An 18,503-nucleotide genomic window follows, 5' to 3' on the forward strand; every position below is an offset into this window, starting at 1 on the left:
TTCCTACTCATACATGAAAAGCAGAATATATAAAATTACTGTTTGAAGACAAATGTTTTTTGTGAAAAATATAAAGCACATAAGACTTTTGTGCTTTAAGGACTGCTTTACATTATTTACATGTGAGAGTGATGAACAAATATGGAGTAATGTGAAACTTAACTTAATATAACTTACATAAAATAATAACATTTCTCATAACATAAGATTTTGTTAATTCACAAGACATTAGTAAAAAAAAACAAGCACCCACTCCAGGCACACATGCATAACTTGAGTTTTTACCTTGTTCCTTGAGGCGAATGATCTCTGTGTCGGAGCCGAAACTGTTCCATGCGGTGCAGTTGTAGATGGTTTGGAAATCAGTAGGGACGATGTTGCTCATTGTGAGGGTTGAGATGACACCTTCTTCTGTGCTCACAGTCTCCACTGTATAACGGCCTGATGTTCCTGATTCCAGCACGGTCTCCTTCCATGACCATGCCTGCAGAACACACACAGAGTGAATCAATCCACAGAAAATAAACCCAAATACACAAACGACAAATTCTGTTTTAATAGAGCTTTAATGATTTAGAAGATATGTTCAATGCTTTTAATTCTAAACACATTAAACCTGTCTCGTGGCTCTTTGCAGAGTCAAATATTTGCACATTTTAACGGTTTGTTATTAATCACCTAAATAGATAGACGGTTGTCTCGTGTAGCTAGAAATTAAGTGTGGTCTACATTATCTGGTCCATTTAAAAAAGGAAGGGACAATTTGACCAACATGTACAGTGACCAGACACATGTATGTTTTTACATAACAAAGCCAAATAAACAGTTTTATTATGTTGCTCTCTAGAATACTTTATAATAATAGGTTAATCGTGACATTGTGTGGTCAAACCTTTTACTGTATTTTGGTATTACGACCACTAAACAGTATAATCGCTTGTAGTCCCAGTCTGCAGTCTCTTCTCACATAATAAAATAATAGTATTAAAACTAATAAATTAAACTCAAATCAATATTTCATCTCCATTTATATATTTATTTAGTAAGCCGCTGTGTAATAAGTAAGATGTACAGGCAACCATCATTACTGCAAAGCATACACCTTCAGGGTGATATAAGACCCCTCTGCTTCATGTCAGGGTCCTGATCACCCTGTCTAGTTTTTTATTTTGCAAAAATAAGCGACTGACTGTATCTTATCCCTTACATATTCAAAATATAGCCCAATATAGCCTACAGTTATATTCAACAATATACTGTTTACTTGCCGCTAAGCGTCTCACACAAAACTCATGAATATCTTTCTAAGATTCAATGCCATAAACCTTTGAAAACTTGGCAAATCCAACCATTTGGAAGTGCTTGCTTTAGCAGCCTGGTGCCTTGTAAACATGACTTTGATTTCCAGCAGATTGACAAACACCCTGACCCCTGTAAACTGTATAAAGACTGCCAATCAAATTAAAGATTGCAATTTTTAGCTTATTACATGTTTCTGTGCAATATGACCTAGATAGTCTATAGTCTAACAGACAGATAGATATGGACTCACGATTCGGTCTGGTGGTGGGGTGCTGCGGATGAAACACTTGATCTGGCCTTTCTCCCCATACAGAGCCTGCTGGGTCTGTGTGCTGGAGATGGTGGGAGGCCCTAAAACAAACAACAGATTCTTAAGCTTCCTGCCTAACTGCTGAACCACCAGCACATCAGCACTGTACCCATCCACACAGACATTCGCCCTGAGAACAGAGGTGACAGGACATTTAGCTCCTGCTTTCATTATCTCCTGTCTGTAGGGAATCCACAAACTACCACAGACTACTGCAGGGGTCTGTGGAGTGATATAAAATGTACAGACATTTCTTGCAGTGGCCTCAAAAGTTAAGGGTAGCTCAATACTGCAACACATACTTATATATGAATGAATGCAGTGATTAAATACCAAATTGTCACCATGTAATTATCAAACTGTAATTCTCTATTTGAGAAAAAAAAAAAAAAAAAAAAAACTCATTTGTTACTTTTTTAATTTATGGTTGAATATACAAATTTCGTCATTATATAGTGTTGCTAAGAATTTTATATTAGGGGTCCCTGAAAGGCTGAAAGTCTGGGTGGGGGGTCTCTTAAGTTTGACAACCCCTGTCTTATCTGGTTTGTTTTATTTTCTACTGTATCTTGAGATGATGGATGAGGCATGTCGGTGTGACATTTTATGGCTCACATTTTCTTCTTTTCATACCACATGATTTGTTTTCAAACATAGACACACTGTAATCATTTTCTATCTCAGTATTTTTGTCTAGTTTTCCAGTAAAAAATATCTAAACAAACATCCTTAAAACAACATACTCTTAAATCAAAAGCAAAAAGACACAAGATATTAAGAGGTGAGTTCACTAAACATTAGCACCACTTTTGTGTATTATTTCAACACAAAAACCTGCATCTTATTCACGACCACCCACAATCAGCTCTGAAATAGAGCTGTGTCTTGTGTATTTAAATTAAGTCAATGTCATTCCTTTCTGCACAAACAAGTCTCCTTTCTATGTAAATTAGGTTCATTAGGTTCCTGTTCCTCTGATGCATCCTCAGGTATATAGCACTCAGAACTCAGAATTGGAAATTGTATTCAGCACAGATTTTGTAGTCAACGTTTCCTAATCTGTAAATATTTTTTTTAAAGGGATAGTTCACCCAAAAATCTAAATTCCCTCATTTACTCACCCTCATGCAATTTAAGATGTGTATGACTTTCTTTCTTCTGCTGAACACTAATAAAGATTTTTAGAAGAATATTTCAGCTCTTTACTTTTGTCCATACAATGCAAGTGAATCGTGAGCAGTCAAAAATCACATACAAGGCAGTATAAAAGTAACCCATATGACTCCAGTGGTTAAATATTCAGAAGCGATATAACTGGTGTGGGTGAGAAACAAGTCAATATTTCAGTTGTTTTTTTTTACTATAAATCTCTACTTTCACTTTTATATTCAGAAAGTGAAAGTGGAGATTTATAGTAAAAGGGATTGAAATATTGATCACCACAGTGATTGCATCACTTCAGAAGACATATATTAAACCACTGGAGTCATATGGATTTGAAAGCTTCAAAGTTCTGGCCACCATTCACTTGCATTGAAAGGACCTAAATAGCTGAGATATTCTTCTAAAATCTTTGTTTGTGTTCAGCAGAAGAAAGTCATTCACATCTGGGATGACATGATAGTGAGTAAATGATGAGAGAATTTCGTTTTTGGGTGAACTATCCTTTTAAATGAAATGGAAGCTAAACCAGTGCAGACAGCGCATGTACATAACCAGCACTTTTACCAATACATTTTTTGTGAAGTCATTTGCAGTGCATTTGCACAGAGGACAAACAAACAAACCTTTTTCCTCTGCTTCTAATTCAGCACATGCAGTATATGACTGGGTAGAGTATTTGGACTCAACTTCATTATTTCACAAATAATTAAGAGAGAAAGCAAAAGAGTGAAAGAGACATAGATAAAATCATAATAAACAATAACTTTTCCATTTTCCTTCCGCAGCAGATTGCAGTTCATTATGTTTCTCTACACGACAACAGATTTTTATTTTAATTGGAATTCGGAGGTCTCTATGTGTTAGTACCATCTCATCAATTAGAGATCCCAGCAGCGTGCAGAAGTCTTCTGTACACACTGCAGCTCCATCTCTCTAGAGAGAGGAAGACAATGCTCTTGCTTTCCCCGCCACCTTCTTAATCACCCACACGTTCAAAGGCTGCAGTCGGGCAGAGGGGTGGGACGAGTTTCCGTGCTCTTCCAGCGGCAGTCTGTTCAGATCGTGTCCTCTGGGGGAGCCAAACAAATCTGACAGGGGATCATGGCCGTAAATGAGGGCTGTAATTAAACAGCTTTATCTCTCAGCCTCAGACGGGAAATGAGTGGAGAGAAGAGAGAGCGGGATGTGAAGACTGAACTGCATGAGGAGAGCACTGTCTCACATCTCACTCCGTGCTAGGGTCGCAAGGAAGCTCTGCTCCTACAAGAGGGTAAAAGAGGGAGGCCCGTTCATCTGCTGTGATGCATCTGAACTGAGTGTGTTGCGTTTCTCTGGGTTTTTGGAGATGAGGGTGCAGAAATTGGAGAATTATTTTAACAAGTTTAAAAACACTTTTTAATAGCAAATACAATCAGATAATATTTTATATTAAATATGTGTGTGAAGTGATATATTTTATTTTGTTTTTCCTCTAATATCTTATATTTGAGCTCAAGTACACTCTTCACTGAAAATTGTATCTTCTTGGTAAACAAGTCCTCAAACTTAAAAAACAAACAAACAAACATTAGTGGCAGAATTGTTCATTGTGGTAGGAATGACATCACAACTGAAAGGCAGTCATAATTTGTGCAAAAATGTATAAAAATTAAATTTTCACAAAAAATATAAAAATAGTTTTATTTTATTAATAGTCTAGATTATCATGAAATAATCATAATTCTAATATATATATATATATATATATATATATATATATATATATATATATATATAAATAAATTAAATATGATATAATATATGATATAATATATTATATTTATATATATATATGATATAATGCCCGGTACAAAATTAAACAATACAATTTATAGCTTAAAACATTTGAAAAGTGGCAAAAAAAAAACAAAACAATACAAAAATCGTTGAAGGCATGGTAAAAGGTTTCCAGTTTTAAAGTGAAAAATGTAAAAAAAAACATCATTTTAAAAAGAAAACAAGTTTGAAAGCATCTTTTACTCAGATGAGGGGTCAGGAGCAGCAAAGAAATTGGAGAGATATCGATCTGTTTCCACAAGGAAGCTCCTTCATGCACGTCTGTAAGGGGCCTCGTTATCAAAGAAACAAAATCGTGAGTGTTTATCAGAGAGACGCTCTTGTAGCCTAATGGACACTAATGTGATTATTCATTTATGATCTATTTTAATATCAGTAATCTTATTTCCAATTCATCATCTGCCTAATCCGCCTCATTTCTGGTTTTAAAGCACTAATGTGTCTCTTCTTTCAAGTCATGTCGGAATGACTGTATTTACGAGATGAGCGCACATGAATGCTATCATAATGGTGTTATTACCAGTGGGAATAACGGCATTTTTTTTACAGAATAGAAAAAAAGCTTTCCAGAAAATCCTACTAATTTAGCTGGTTAATGATTTAACAGGCTTGCTTGACAAAATACAGTTCCTATTCTCTGCAGCAGCACGAAAAAGATAAAATACACCCACAAAGCATCAATTACACACCTAATGCACATTTTAGTGCTAAAAAAGCTTCCTGTCTTTGTCTGGATATAAAAAGGAGAGCATGAAATTGCCTAGCGTGTTCATTAAATTCATACCAAAATAACACGTCAGCCTGTAATTTCGATTTCCAAACTCGTAAGCAGGAACTTACCATGAGGACTTGATGGCAGCCTTAGCCCTCTGCATATTTGCATACATTTGTATACTTTTTAAGAGGACACTGTATTGTATACAAGGAGATGAGGAGACACAAACTCACACATCATATCTCTACTTTCAACCACCACAACAGAAGAAACTGAAGATTAAGAATTCATTGAGCATTGAACAGGCTTATTGCCTCACAGGAGCAGGCCAGTGTTATTGCAAAGCCCTGAGGACTGAAAAGTTTTCATCAAAACAAATAGATATACCATACAGGGCCCCATAACACTTTTTCATGAGCTACTCTAGAAAGAGACTAACCTAACCTATGCAGCAGGACAAAGACAAACAACAAAAACACATCAGTCTATATGTACATACAGACTTAGTTAGTAAATTATTTAAGGCACCCAGAAAGCACCATGAATTTTTTTATTACATTTCAGGGCAAGATAATTCATGAAGCGAGGGGGTTAATCAATATGCCCATATTGATTCAGAAACCAGCTAGAGTCCTTCAAGCAAATCACACGGCTGCATGTGCCCCAGAGTTTGTTATCTATCATCAAGCGAGAAGAAATGATGAGTGCGATATCAAGATCATCTCTCCTGATTACGGTGCCTATATCTCTGAGGGCCATAGAGCATATTTCGCTTACTGTAAAGCTAAACAGTGCTGAAAACATCCCTTTTAGCCCAAGTGAAATGTGGCCTGATCCTGCATTTGAGAACTTCTTCCAGCTCTTGTGAGTCAAAGCAATCAAAGCTCAAAGCAAATGAGAGTTTCTTTGAAGAGTCCAGTTCAGACTGGCAGATGTAATATAAAAAAAGTGTTTTAAAGTATTTACCATTGACAGTCAGAGTCACTTCCTTCTCTCCCACTCCCACACGTGGCACCACAGCTCGACACACGTATTTCCCAGCATCCTCTTGTCTAACTGTCTTCAGTGTCAAGGTGTTCTCATTGCTTAGAACCTGCAAGGTAACAGATGTTTGAAAAAGAGCAATGCCACAGTCAGAGATAACTTTGTCAACATCATTAAAAAGTTTTGTTTCTTTCCTTTCTTGGTACAGTGATTAAGATGATCCGCATCCGTAATTAACCATCACTATAGTAACATGCATGCATGAACACAGTATATGTAGTTTTTGAAATCAGCTTGACATCACAAATGAAGATGTGAGATCTTAACAGATGACGACTCAAAAACAATGTGCTCAACTGAGGGTCATTAGCATTCGAAACTGAACTACCACAGATGCTCTCCTCATCAGAAACAGTTTTGTCATTTGTTCATCAGATATAGTCATCACATCCAGATGGAGAAATTACTAAAACTCTATAAGTTCATCAGGTTTATGAGTAGAGTAGTGCAAAAAACATACGACTCCATGGCCCCTTTTCATCCAAACAATGGTGAGGGAAGGATTTCCAATCCAAGCACAGCTAAACACAGCATCAGAACCCCGGTCCACTTGCAGGCTCTGAGGTTCAGCGGCCAGACGTGGCCCAACTACAGCACAAAAACATAAACACATGAATGTTTTTGCCCACATTTAAAAGGTAAGTTGACCCAAAAAATGGAAACTGTCATCTATACTTTCCCTCATATAGTCTAAACCTGTATGAATGTATTTCTTCCATCAAACACAAAAGAAGAAGTTAAGCAGAATGTACAAGCAGCTATTTTCTATATATTTAAAGGTAAAGGTGAAGTGGAATTACAAAAATAAAGTATGTTTTCAAACAACCTTTGCCAACACCCCTTAGACTCATCACGCCCTTTCGCACTCTCTGAATCCCTATGAAAAAATATCCTAAATAAAAGGTGATAAACGCCTAACAGTGTAATGAAAAAGACTACTATAACATATACACACCGGACAGAAAGCGTGGCAGAGCATTCGGGTTGTCCGATAACATGGATTGAATGGCAGCTGGGTGTGCAGGGCAGCGGATCCACCACATGTGGTAGGATGGTTCTTCTGGAAACTAGTAAGCTTAACAAAAGCACCATTTCTGACCATTTCAGCACCCTAGGTGAGATCTGTAGGCGAATCTAATTTTATTTTCCTCTGTGCACGTCTGCCATGGATGTTCATATTCCCCAAGCTGGACAGCTAGTTCAAGTAGCCCCGCCCCAAACTCATGATATAGATTGAGCTAGAAAGGGATGGGTGGGGCTGAGCGGGTCGTTTAAAATATAAACATCAATGTTTTGATAGTGCCTGGGAGGCTCGGTGTTTATACTTTTGGGGAAGGTAAACCCATGAATGGCTTACTTATAATTGTCAATGAATAATTAACTGGGATAGTAGAACGTATTTTCACATTAAAAAGTTAATTGGAATTGACACTGTCAATTTCCATAAATGACATCAATGTACAAAAAAAGTAGTTAATATGACTTCTAAAGTCTTCTAAAGCCATGAAATAAGTGAAGAATAGACGGAAATGTACATCTTTAGGCACAGCAAATTTCCCTCCCAGCTGTGCTTTTTCTTTTTTTTTTTTTTGAGCTAGAAAACATCTGACCTCATTTAATTCCATTATATGGAAAAGCATGAACATTCTTAAAAAATATATTTTGTTTTCAATGGAAAAAGTAATAATAAGGATTTGGAATGACATGAGGGTGAGTAAAAGATGACAGAATTTTCATTTTTGGTTTGTCAAGGAAATGGAACACATATCAACACTTTTTAGCAGTAGATGAGAAGGTAAACTCACAGTGAACATCCACATTACGGCTGATGTTGGTGCTGCCCAGGGCATTGATGACCTCACAGGATACTGGCTCTGTGAAGAAGGAATGATCCACCAGCACCTCATAAGTGTCTCCCGTTGTGTCCATGATAATATTGCCCCCCTTCGCCCATCTAATTATCCATTTGAGACAAAAACAGAGAAAGAAAAAGACAAACCCTTATGGACATTGCCAAGGCTTGTTTGTGTAGATCTGCTCTAAAGATCAAAGGCTTTAGGAAAGACAAATGACTGAGCTCATGCCTTATTTGCATGATGTACTAAAACAACAAAAGCATCCTTCAGAGTGTACATAATTGTCAGTCGTTTTTTATATATATATATATTTTTTATGCCTTTTCATTTTCGTGCTGTCCACAGACAATGTCTTGTTCAGCGAAAGAATAACAGAAACACATTAAGAGGTTTTTAGATGCTGCCTCTGTTATTGGCACCCTTTGATGCTGCCGTCATAATAGTGAAATGCAAAGAGGAGAGAGAGAAACCGTGGACAACGCCATTTCTCTCTCTCCTCTTTGTGAACTGGTTTGACCGATTTGAACTGAACCAACCTACTCAAAAAAACTATTTGTTCACAAATCGAACATCATTATGGGTTGTGAGCTAGTTTTACTGTACACAAAAGCAATATCTAGCCAATTAAATATTGTTATGACACAGATGTGTATAATAAAAAGACAATTTTACTAGTTATGACTTTCATTCTTTAATAACAACAAAAAGAAAATGGGCCACCATAAGCCATGAAACTTGGAATCAGAATAATCTAATTTTTTTTTTAAAACAAATCAGTTTCCTCAATCAAATCTAACCCGTCCACTTAAACACTTATGGTTATTCCTGGGCAACCAAGAACCAATAACAGCCCTTCTAACATGACGTAAGAACATACATTTTAAGTTGGTCAGAGATGGAGAGGGACGCACATGTTGTGTGTGCATCCTTGTTTTGTTTGCTGCAAAGCACTTTTATATTATGTTTGAGTTATGTTCTGTCATTAGCAAGTTTTACTTTGCTGTTCAGCCGGTACCTGCCTCCTCCTTGCCAATCCTGTACCTGGGGCAGCGTCTCCTCCCAGAGATGGGAGGGGGGTTTAGTCAGACTGGTAGCACCTAAGCCTGGGTGCCAATCAGGCAGGGGAGGAGAAGGGCGTGGCCGGGCCATGATGGTGAATGGCCGGCGCTGAATCAGATGATCAAAAGGGAGAGCGAGATGTAAAACCGCATATTAATATTATTATTATTATTATTTTTATTTTTATTTTTTTTGGAGATGGTGGTAGTAGGGATGGTGGTATTGATATTATAAAACCATTTATATTCCTAGTAAATATAAAGGACCTGGGCCAGGCAGCTGTTCTAGGTGCTGTTGGTGGGTCCGACTGGCACATCTTGTCGACATGGTCATTAGTAACACTAGTAACATGCCCATGCCCCCAATCCCTTCCATCATGCAAAATAAATAGGGTGGACGGATATCTGGGCTGGATGTGGTGTATCTGGCTAGGGAGCTAACCAGTGCACACCAGGGTCTAAGCCACAGATTACCAAAGAAAAAAACAAAGAACAGAAAAAACAAGGGAAAGAAAAAGGGGGAAAAAAAAGGAAAGAAAGAGAGGGAAAAAGGAAGAAAAAAAGGAAAAAAAGGGGGGGAAAAGGGAAAAGAAAGGGAAGAAAAAAGAAAAGAAAAGGGAATTTTTTTTTTTTTTTTAAAAAACAAAAAAAACAAAGGGGCAACCAAACTTGACTTATGTCCTGTCAGGTCACAACCAGACTAGGTGAGCTTGGTCTGGAGGTGCCTGTTATGGTGCCCCATCTTACTCTGCGGAGGAAGACTCAGCGAAACATAGAGGCGTAACTGTTGGGGTTGGGTGTCGCTGACGGTGGGGGGGGGTCTATGTCGGGGAGGTCTGTTGGTTGTGCTCACCGGCAGCGGTAGAATGGCTCCCAGCCCTAGAGAATAGTGTATATTCACAATAATTGTATTTACTGATCTATATGTATTATTATAATTACTATTATTATTATTATAAATACAGTGCTACCACTACTCCTACTACTCCTATTATTATCATGAATGCTGTTTGTTGCCACTGCTACCATTACTATCGCTACTATTTTTATCTTTGTTATAATTATTATTATTAGTACGAATACTGCCTCTACTTCTACTACAATTCTATTACAATTACTATGAATATCTCAATATTGCTTCTATCTAAATCTCTAAAATATCCCATTGCTTAAACTTACCAATGTACCTGCATACATCACTAGATTGATATATTTATATTTAGCTCTTTTGTTTTGTCGTTGTTTTGTTTACTTTGTGTGTGCTCCATGTACGTCTTTCTTTCTTTTGTATGTGTATATAATTCACAGATTTTTTATCTTGTATAAACTACAATGTTTTGTTAACTTGCAATAAAAAAATAAAAAAAAAACAGAGGGAGAGCGAGATAAAGGGGAGCTGGAGGCATCAGTTCGAGAGAGAGAGATTCACGCAGCCACACTGTATGTGTGACTATGATTATTTATGTTTGTTTTAAGTTAATTTTGACATTAAAACTTTATGTTAACTGTTCAGCCAGTTCCCGCCTCCTTCTTGCCCATCCTTATACTGTTACACTCAATTTAAAAAAAAAATGACATTACAATATTTTAGGACAGAGCCAAAGTCTTTCTAGCAAGTCAGTCCACTGGCGGCTATCTTTAGTACAATCACAGGAATCTATTTCCATTGATTTGCTCTTTTACCTGTAAGGCGGGACTTCCTTTCTACATCTGATGACCATTTTAATAGAAGTGGCCCGTCTCTGCTAAATAGTCTCTGGCAGAGCATAACTAGAAAAATATATACATTTTACTATAGAAATTTGACCTTTTATGTATCTTATGTATCTTTACTTTTCCAGGCCTTAAAAAAAAAACACAACACAATTGAAACATTTGATGATATTTCCAAGTTTTCCATAACTATGAACCCCTAACAATGGACACATGCCAGACCCAACTTGCATCACCAGCATGTGTCGAGCACATGTGCTAACCAATAACCCACAGCTCTGAAACAAATGTTCTTTTTTTGTAGAGTTCCTTTGTGTTTCTTTGGGAATTTAACCTTCTATGTGAACTCAAACACATGAGAGAGATCCGTACACAGGTCACAGGTCTGGTGGCTTCACCTGTCCATCACAGGAAATATGTCTGACCAGCTCAGAAAACCAGTGAGAATGAAAAATGAGGCTGAAGAAAAGAAAAACTCTGTCAGTTTCTATCTGTGGAGATAGACAGACAGCAATCTCATACATATGTATGGTTTGTACACGTGAAGCTAATCCAGTGGCAATTGATTACCCATCAAAAGCATCTAAAATGAAGCGATAACTCAGGATCACAGCAGGTCTGTCACCTCATCGCAGATTCAAACGAACACCAGAAAAGGGCTTATTACATCATGTTAGGAAATTCAATTTCATCAATTACGATTATGCCAATAGTCAGCGTAAGCTGTTTATGACATTAGTTTAATCCTGTATTTGGTGCTAAAATAGGAAAAAGCAGTGAACAATTTCCATGGATCTTTGACATTCAAACTGATTAAATGCTGCACTTTAATTTAATTAAGACCCAGAGCAGTTGGATAAATTACAGCATCCTCTTGCCAGGGACGTCTTCTACAATACTTTTTTTTATGGTTTACGTTTAGACAGAAAGCGTTATGTAATGTTATAGAGCTATGGCAACTTTATCTTAAGAAAACACTGTAACATAAACACAAATAAAACATCACTGGATGTCATTCAAACCCAAGCCAGAAAGACAAATGCAAACACTCTCAAACCTGTCTCTGGATCTGCAATACAAACAAAGATCAAATCCATGTATCTCTGTTGTATATTCGATTTCCTTTGCATTATTCAGCAACAATAGTATGTATGTACAAAGGCTAGAACAAAAAAGCATACACAAAACCCCTTTGAAGGTGTAAGGCAGTACAACACCCATGGAAAAGAAATTGCTTGTTTTTGTAAGATGTGGCAGGAGGCCTGCCTGTAATCTACCACATTTGAAATTAAAATGCTGGGTGGTATGAATCGTCTCCACAATACAAGCAATCAGCCACATGGACTCTGATGCCCGCCGATGCCAAGCTGCAAACCCACATGTTCACATGAAATGTTCCACACGCCCAGCAGAGCGTCTTCCATCAGACACTTCAGAGGTGACAAATGAGGATAAGACAAGACAAATCACCTATGCCAGAACAAAGCCGGCAACACCAGTGCTGTCAGAAAGCCCCTGGAGGAACAAGAAGCACATACTTATTCACAGGCAGAGAACCGACGTGTCTGATTCCATCCATTCTCACCCCACTTTTTTGCTCTCAGATTTAAAGAAGAAAACAAACATTCATGGGCTTAATGGAGATATTCTATCTCTTTCACACACTGAAAATAGACTCTTCTCCTCTTTTAACTTTCTCTATTTTATTTCAAGGTTTTACTTTATTATTTGAGTGCAATGGCATTTTTTGAATGCTGTATGATGGCTTCACAATTTAGGGCGTTATTGTGGTGGAAAAAGATCTAGGTTTAGCCTAAATGAAAGGCTGAGTCCTTTCAAATGAAAGAGTAGAAGTCTTTATGATTTCACTGTCACTTCGAATTTCACCCACACTAAATCACATTCTCTGCCTCCTGGGACAAATTCAATGCTTTTCTTCATTGAGTCCAGTTCACTTTCATCATATACACAGTTGACAGAGCATCCTCAAGGAATTTAAATACATTACATGCTGCTATAGACCGACGTATCATCCAATATTTGGCGAATTAGATTATCGACATCACGTTGGTAGCTACACCTAATTAGCTAATTAACCAATTAAGCTTTACGTTGCTCTTGTGTCAGTTCCAAAATCTACCAACAGCCAATGGATAACAAAACATTTGCCATCAGGCCAAATGTTCTCATTATGTGTGTGCAAAAATAATGTATTATATATACAGTTTAAACCATCATCATAAAATCATGAAAATACACTAAACATACTCTATTTTTTTTTTACTTTTAGAAAGAATGTACTAAATCCATTTAGCCAGCACGGTTGAGAACAGTAGGTAAATGTGCTGAAAAAATCCGGGCCAAATACGGATCATTATCATACCTTGCTAAAATATGCTCAAGTGGAAATGCAACTGGAACATTATTCACGTGAGCCATTTGGCTCATTGATGGAAAAGCATTTATTGTTCTTTTAATACAAACAAATTTGTGTATATCTCATTTGCTATTTTTGCATTGTATTAGCCTTCAAATCATATAGACAGCAGGGTCCAAAAATATCTGAAACCACATTGAAAACAAAACCCTGAAATTAGCAAGGGTTTTAGAAGTAAAATAAGTGTGTTATTTAGGAGGGTTTCTGTTATGTTAAGGTTTGGGGGGTTACCATTATGGTAAATAGTGGAGTTTAAGTTAATTTTGACATTAAAACTTTATGTTGACTGTTCAGCCAGTTCCCACCTCCTCCTTGCCCATCCTTATACTGTTACACTCAATTTAAAAAAAAAATACATTACACTATTTTAGAGCAGAGACAAAGTCTTTCTAGCAAGTCAGTCCACTGGCGGCCATCTTTAGTACAATCACAGGAATCTATTTCCATTGATTGGCTCTTTTACCTGTAAGGCGGGTTTAGGTTGAGGACAGGTGCAATTTAAGGTTGTTGTATAGTATATTGCTTTACCTGATGAGCAATTACTGTGCTAATCAAAGCGTATTCTTTCCAATTAGCATGCATTCAGCATTTTAGCATTCACTGAACTAGCTTGTTCTAGCTAGTGGTAGCTAGTTAGGTTCTCACTACTTGAAGTATTTAAGTTAGGGTTAGAAGTAAAAGAAAGGAGTCAAATTTAAAGTCAAGTAAATATCATTAAAATATTTGAGTTAGCTTATTCAATAATTCAGGTCAAGAGCATTAAACCTGCATGTATAGCATAAAACCAAAATCTAGAAGTCTATTAACTTAAACTAGAGAGTTTATTAACATAAAAAAATATATATAACTGATTGTCTCAAATTTCTTGAGTTCTGCTAACTAACAGAATAATTAAAATGAACAAAAATATAAATTTTTAATCTTCCTCTAACAACTATCATATTTACAAGTTTTTAGGATTGTTTCCCTTTCGTACACATTATGGATGAGAAATAATTACAAACAAAATCTATTTTAAAGTCTGAAAATAAGCTTTGACTTCATAAATGTATGATCGTCCTTACTGACTTGAGGGACTTCAGAAGATAATATCATTTGAAATGGAAAACTTTGAATCAAATTAGAAACTGTCTAATTAAAATCTAAAATAGAAGCCTTTTCACAAGTTCTCTCAGACTTTTGGACCCCTCTATATATATCGACAAAATATCTCCATTGATCATTGAAAAACTCATATCGGTCAACCACTAATAACATGGAGTTGTGAGGTTTACTGATGATACAAGATCACATGATGCCAGACTCCATTTGACATACAATAGCTCTCAGAAACTATGAAAACTCATGAATGAAAAATATTCAAGGTCTTAAATGGCCATCATGACCACCAAACTAAAGGCTTTATTTCTGCTAATTAATTTACAGCCTCACTAACTGCATTTAAAATGCCACAGGAGGACAGTGATGGGTTTTATTTCTACAAGTGTCTACATGGCTACATTTTGTCTTACGTAAAAAAAGACACCAAAGTTAAAATAATTTCCAAATTTATGTAACATGAATAAAATATTGACTCGTGAAAATAATCCTTCCTCTTTCTAGTGTGGCAACTCTAATCCTCTCGCAGGGACGGTGTAATGCCCACAGGAAATCTCTCGCAATCAGTAATGACTTTCTTCGTAATTAGTTGGTCGTCTGTGTTCCTGCAGTGTGAATTCAAATACTGCGTTTCTCTAGAGCAAGTCTCTGTGTGGAGAGTTTTCCTATACTTGATTGATGGTTTCACAACATTACATTTGGCCAAGGATCTGGGGTACACAGAGCATGACCTGATGTTCTTCCGAAGCCTGCTACAGTGGGTCGGGGGCACAGAAGACAAACAGAGTCTCTTCTGAGCTTCTGAGATCCTTTGCCCAGCTGGCTGAGGGCACAGGTGGAAGGCTCTGGTGTGTGATGGTCTGCGCTTCTTTAGACCTCTGCTTCATAAATAATACATGAAAATCTGATGGGGGGGGGATCATCTCTCAGTCCACACTCATTAAAAACAAAGTGTCAGAGTGATGGTATGTACAGTATGATACTGTCTTTCACTATATGAGTTCCTCATAAGAAAGATCATGGAAATGATCAAGAGATGATCATAGAATTAATTTACTGGCGGGATATGTCCCCATCACTTTTATCCCTTGGATGATTTTGTCCCCACAACTTTATTAAATATCTTGCATTAGGGTTATATCTAATGCAAAAAAAATCTCCAATTTTTGAGCAGTAGTTTAATGGTATTATATTGAGGTATTATATCTGGCGTTGGAATTTCTTTTATTTTTGTATTATTATTTTATGTTTGCTGAGTGGTTGTTGCAGATTGCTGTCCAGTAAAATCACAAAACAAATTCAAACAAACATGTTTTTGCTACTGATATACATCCACTGATGTACAGTGGCATTTATTGGTTTATTTAATAATTTAAGCTCTGAAGGTCTTTTGAAAGATTTCCTGTTTCAGTGGCATTCCCAAAATTAAAGTTCCCCTTCTGTCGCTCTCTCCACGTTGTGTCGGAGAAGCGACACAAGGGGTCTCTCTTGAGCGCCGATATTCACCTCTGATCTATTGAAAAGGGCCAATGGGAGTTGGCAGTCAGTATTTGCATACCCCGCCCCCGGACATACGGGTATTTAAGCGGGGCAAATACGGGAGTTCATTCAGAAAATTTCTTCGGAGCCGATGGTCTGTCTGCAGTTGCTGCGAGTTTACACACCACTATACAACGTTCCTGTTTCCTCTGACGATCCGCATGCTGTTGGATCTTGACGGCGCACAACAGCGGCTTTCTCCTTCACTTTGCACGGCGTGCATTGTTGCCCCTGAGCGCTTCGACAGCACAGACACACATACACACTGTGTATATTAAAAGAGTTATTTTCCTTAAAAGAGTAAATTTCTCTAAAAGAGCAAACACAGCGGCGTTGAATGTCCTTTTCAGGACACGTCTTTCTGAAGATGCCTTTCTGCCCCTGTGTAGTTTTTGGAGGCGGTGATTTCTCCCCACCTCTGACGGTCATAAAAACCGCCTGGCGTACCTGGGTTGCGAAACACGCAGGCAGCGTTTTTTATGAATGGTCTATGTTTTCAGTACGAAAACATAGCCATGACAGCATTGCGGTCGTAGGCTTTCTCTTGTAGTGAGAGAGAGCCGCTTCAGCCGCCCCCCGCGCCTCGCCTCCTTCCCACGGGATTGAGGCAGGCGCCGCGGGTGATGAAAACGATCTGGGGTCAATGACGGGCTGCGTTTCGCCGGGTGAACCCCCTTGAAACCCCCCGCCTCCCCGGCACGCTTGCTGTTTTCCGTCCGGGCTCGGGATGAGCATGCTCTCCAATGGGTTATGTTTTCAGCCTGAGAACATAGCTGCAGCAGCGTTGCGATCTCTGCTTTCTGTTGAGGAAGAAAGCCACTTCAGCCGCCCTCCGCTCCTTCCTACGGGATTGACGCAGGTGCCGCGAGCGATGAAGATGATCCCGGGATAATGGTGGGCTGCGTTTCGCCGGGTAAAAACCGCTCAAATCCCCTCGCACGCTTGCTTGCTCCCCTCACGAGCTCGGGATAAGCGCGGTCCGCCTAACGGCCGGCCGCCCAGTCCCTGGAGCTCCCGGACATTGGATGACGACATCACCGCTGCATCGGAGAGCGTCACAGCGGCATCGGATGTGGATAACTTGCCTGGGCCGCCACCTACGGGTCTGCTTGCCCAGTCTGAGCCTGACGCACGGAGATCCGCTATGCTTCCCCGGGCTTGATGATTCACGGGCTGGTGCGCCGCCCACAGCCGCGCCCCCCCGTTCCTTCCCGGACGTGCACGACGAGCTGAGCAAGCCAAGCTTCCTCGCTCCTCCGCTCTCACTACCCTCGGCGGTAGAACGGTCCGAGACCGCTCCCCCCCTGCATGCCATGGCCCCTCCCTGCAAGTCCACCGGGCCAAGGCACTTCAAGATTTGCACTTGGGTAGTCCTGTTCTTGACGTGCTGCAGGAACTGCACTCGGACAGGCGATGTCCACCCTCGTGGTCCAGAAACATAACAAATGGACTGGATCTGGTCGTAGTACAGGAGGTAGACAAAGCACGCTTTCTCAAAACTCTCCAGTCTCCCAGCTCCATTCGGCGACACCACCTGACGACTCCACCCAGCAGTCCTCAGTGGTGAAGAAACAGACGGAGGCCAGGTCACACGTCCTGCCCTGCCGCAAACCTGCCGCCAGGGGCCATGCCCTGTCTGCTCGCCGAGGGCGTCCTCCTGCGGCTTTCAAGGAAGAAAGGAAGTGATGCTCCTTCTCAACGAACGAGAGCGGGCCTAGCTCTCAGCCCCGCGTTGAGCTCCCCGCAGAAAGAGGACGCCCCCTCGTCTCACGGACCCCCTCGAGGACCCGGAAGGCTCCCAGGCGCTCCTGAGACGACTGACCCAGAGACCGAGACGTTAGCTCCGGAGGTGGTAAGACCTCTCCGTTCCCCGGCGGAGGGCCGGGAGGAGAATCCTTTGTTTTTACATTTTTCACATTCTCAATAATAGAGCTATTTCCTTTGCCTCTGGGTCACCTGGCCTGCAAATGCCGTTTTCACGGCAATCTGCTTTCAGATTACGACAGTCCCGGTACACCGGACGCGGCGATCCCGCCTTCCGTCTGCCCATGACTGTCCCCCGGCCGGCCAGTTCAGACGAGTCCAGAGGACGCCAGCATCAGACCTCCTCCTCAGTCACGAACCCGCCCCCTGCCGGGTGCGCGGAGCAAGGTAAGTGCTTTGAGTCTATTCTCAGCACCTCAGCCTCAGGCCGCAACGAAGCCGCCCGACGCTGCATTACCTGTTCCGCCCCGCTGCGAGGCCCCGCCGGGTACGTCCAAAATACTCGTCCCTTTGGTGCCCCTAGTGTAGAGCTGGGAAGCGTGGCTTTCGCTTCCCAACGCATCACGCTGGCTGCACCGGACCATTCGACTCGGTTACGCAATTCAGTTTGCCCGGCTCCCGCCCCCCTTCAGGGGCGCCCACGGAAATCACGACCCTCTTAGCCAAG

The 18,503-nt window shown here is 39.8% G+C and overlaps 1 protein-coding gene across 1 annotated transcript in view; it reads right to left on the bottom strand.

The window, feature by feature from the left end:
- kirrel3a (kirre like nephrin family adhesion molecule 3a) overlaps positions 1-18,503 on the bottom strand; it is a 197,487-nt gene that overhangs the window by 12,635 nt on the left and 166,349 nt on the right. The window contains exons 7-11 of the mRNA XM_052117515.1: positions 8,177-8,325; positions 6,832-6,959; positions 6,294-6,420; positions 1,553-1,653; positions 286-484 (exon numbers count right to left, since the gene is read on the bottom strand). Coding sequence (XP_051973475.1) covers positions 286-484; positions 1,553-1,653; positions 6,294-6,420; positions 6,832-6,959; positions 8,177-8,325 — 704 coding nt within the window. The remainder of the gene's footprint in view (positions 1-285; positions 485-1,552; positions 1,654-6,293; positions 6,421-6,831; positions 6,960-8,176; positions 8,326-18,503) is intronic.

Source organism: Xyrauchen texanus, chromosome 44 (genome assembly GCF_025860055.1).
Source record: "Xyrauchen texanus isolate HMW12.3.18 chromosome 44, RBS_HiC_50CHRs, whole genome shotgun sequence".
In the NCBI taxonomy this organism is placed as follows: Eukaryota; Metazoa; Chordata; class Actinopteri; order Cypriniformes; family Catostomidae; genus Xyrauchen; species Xyrauchen texanus.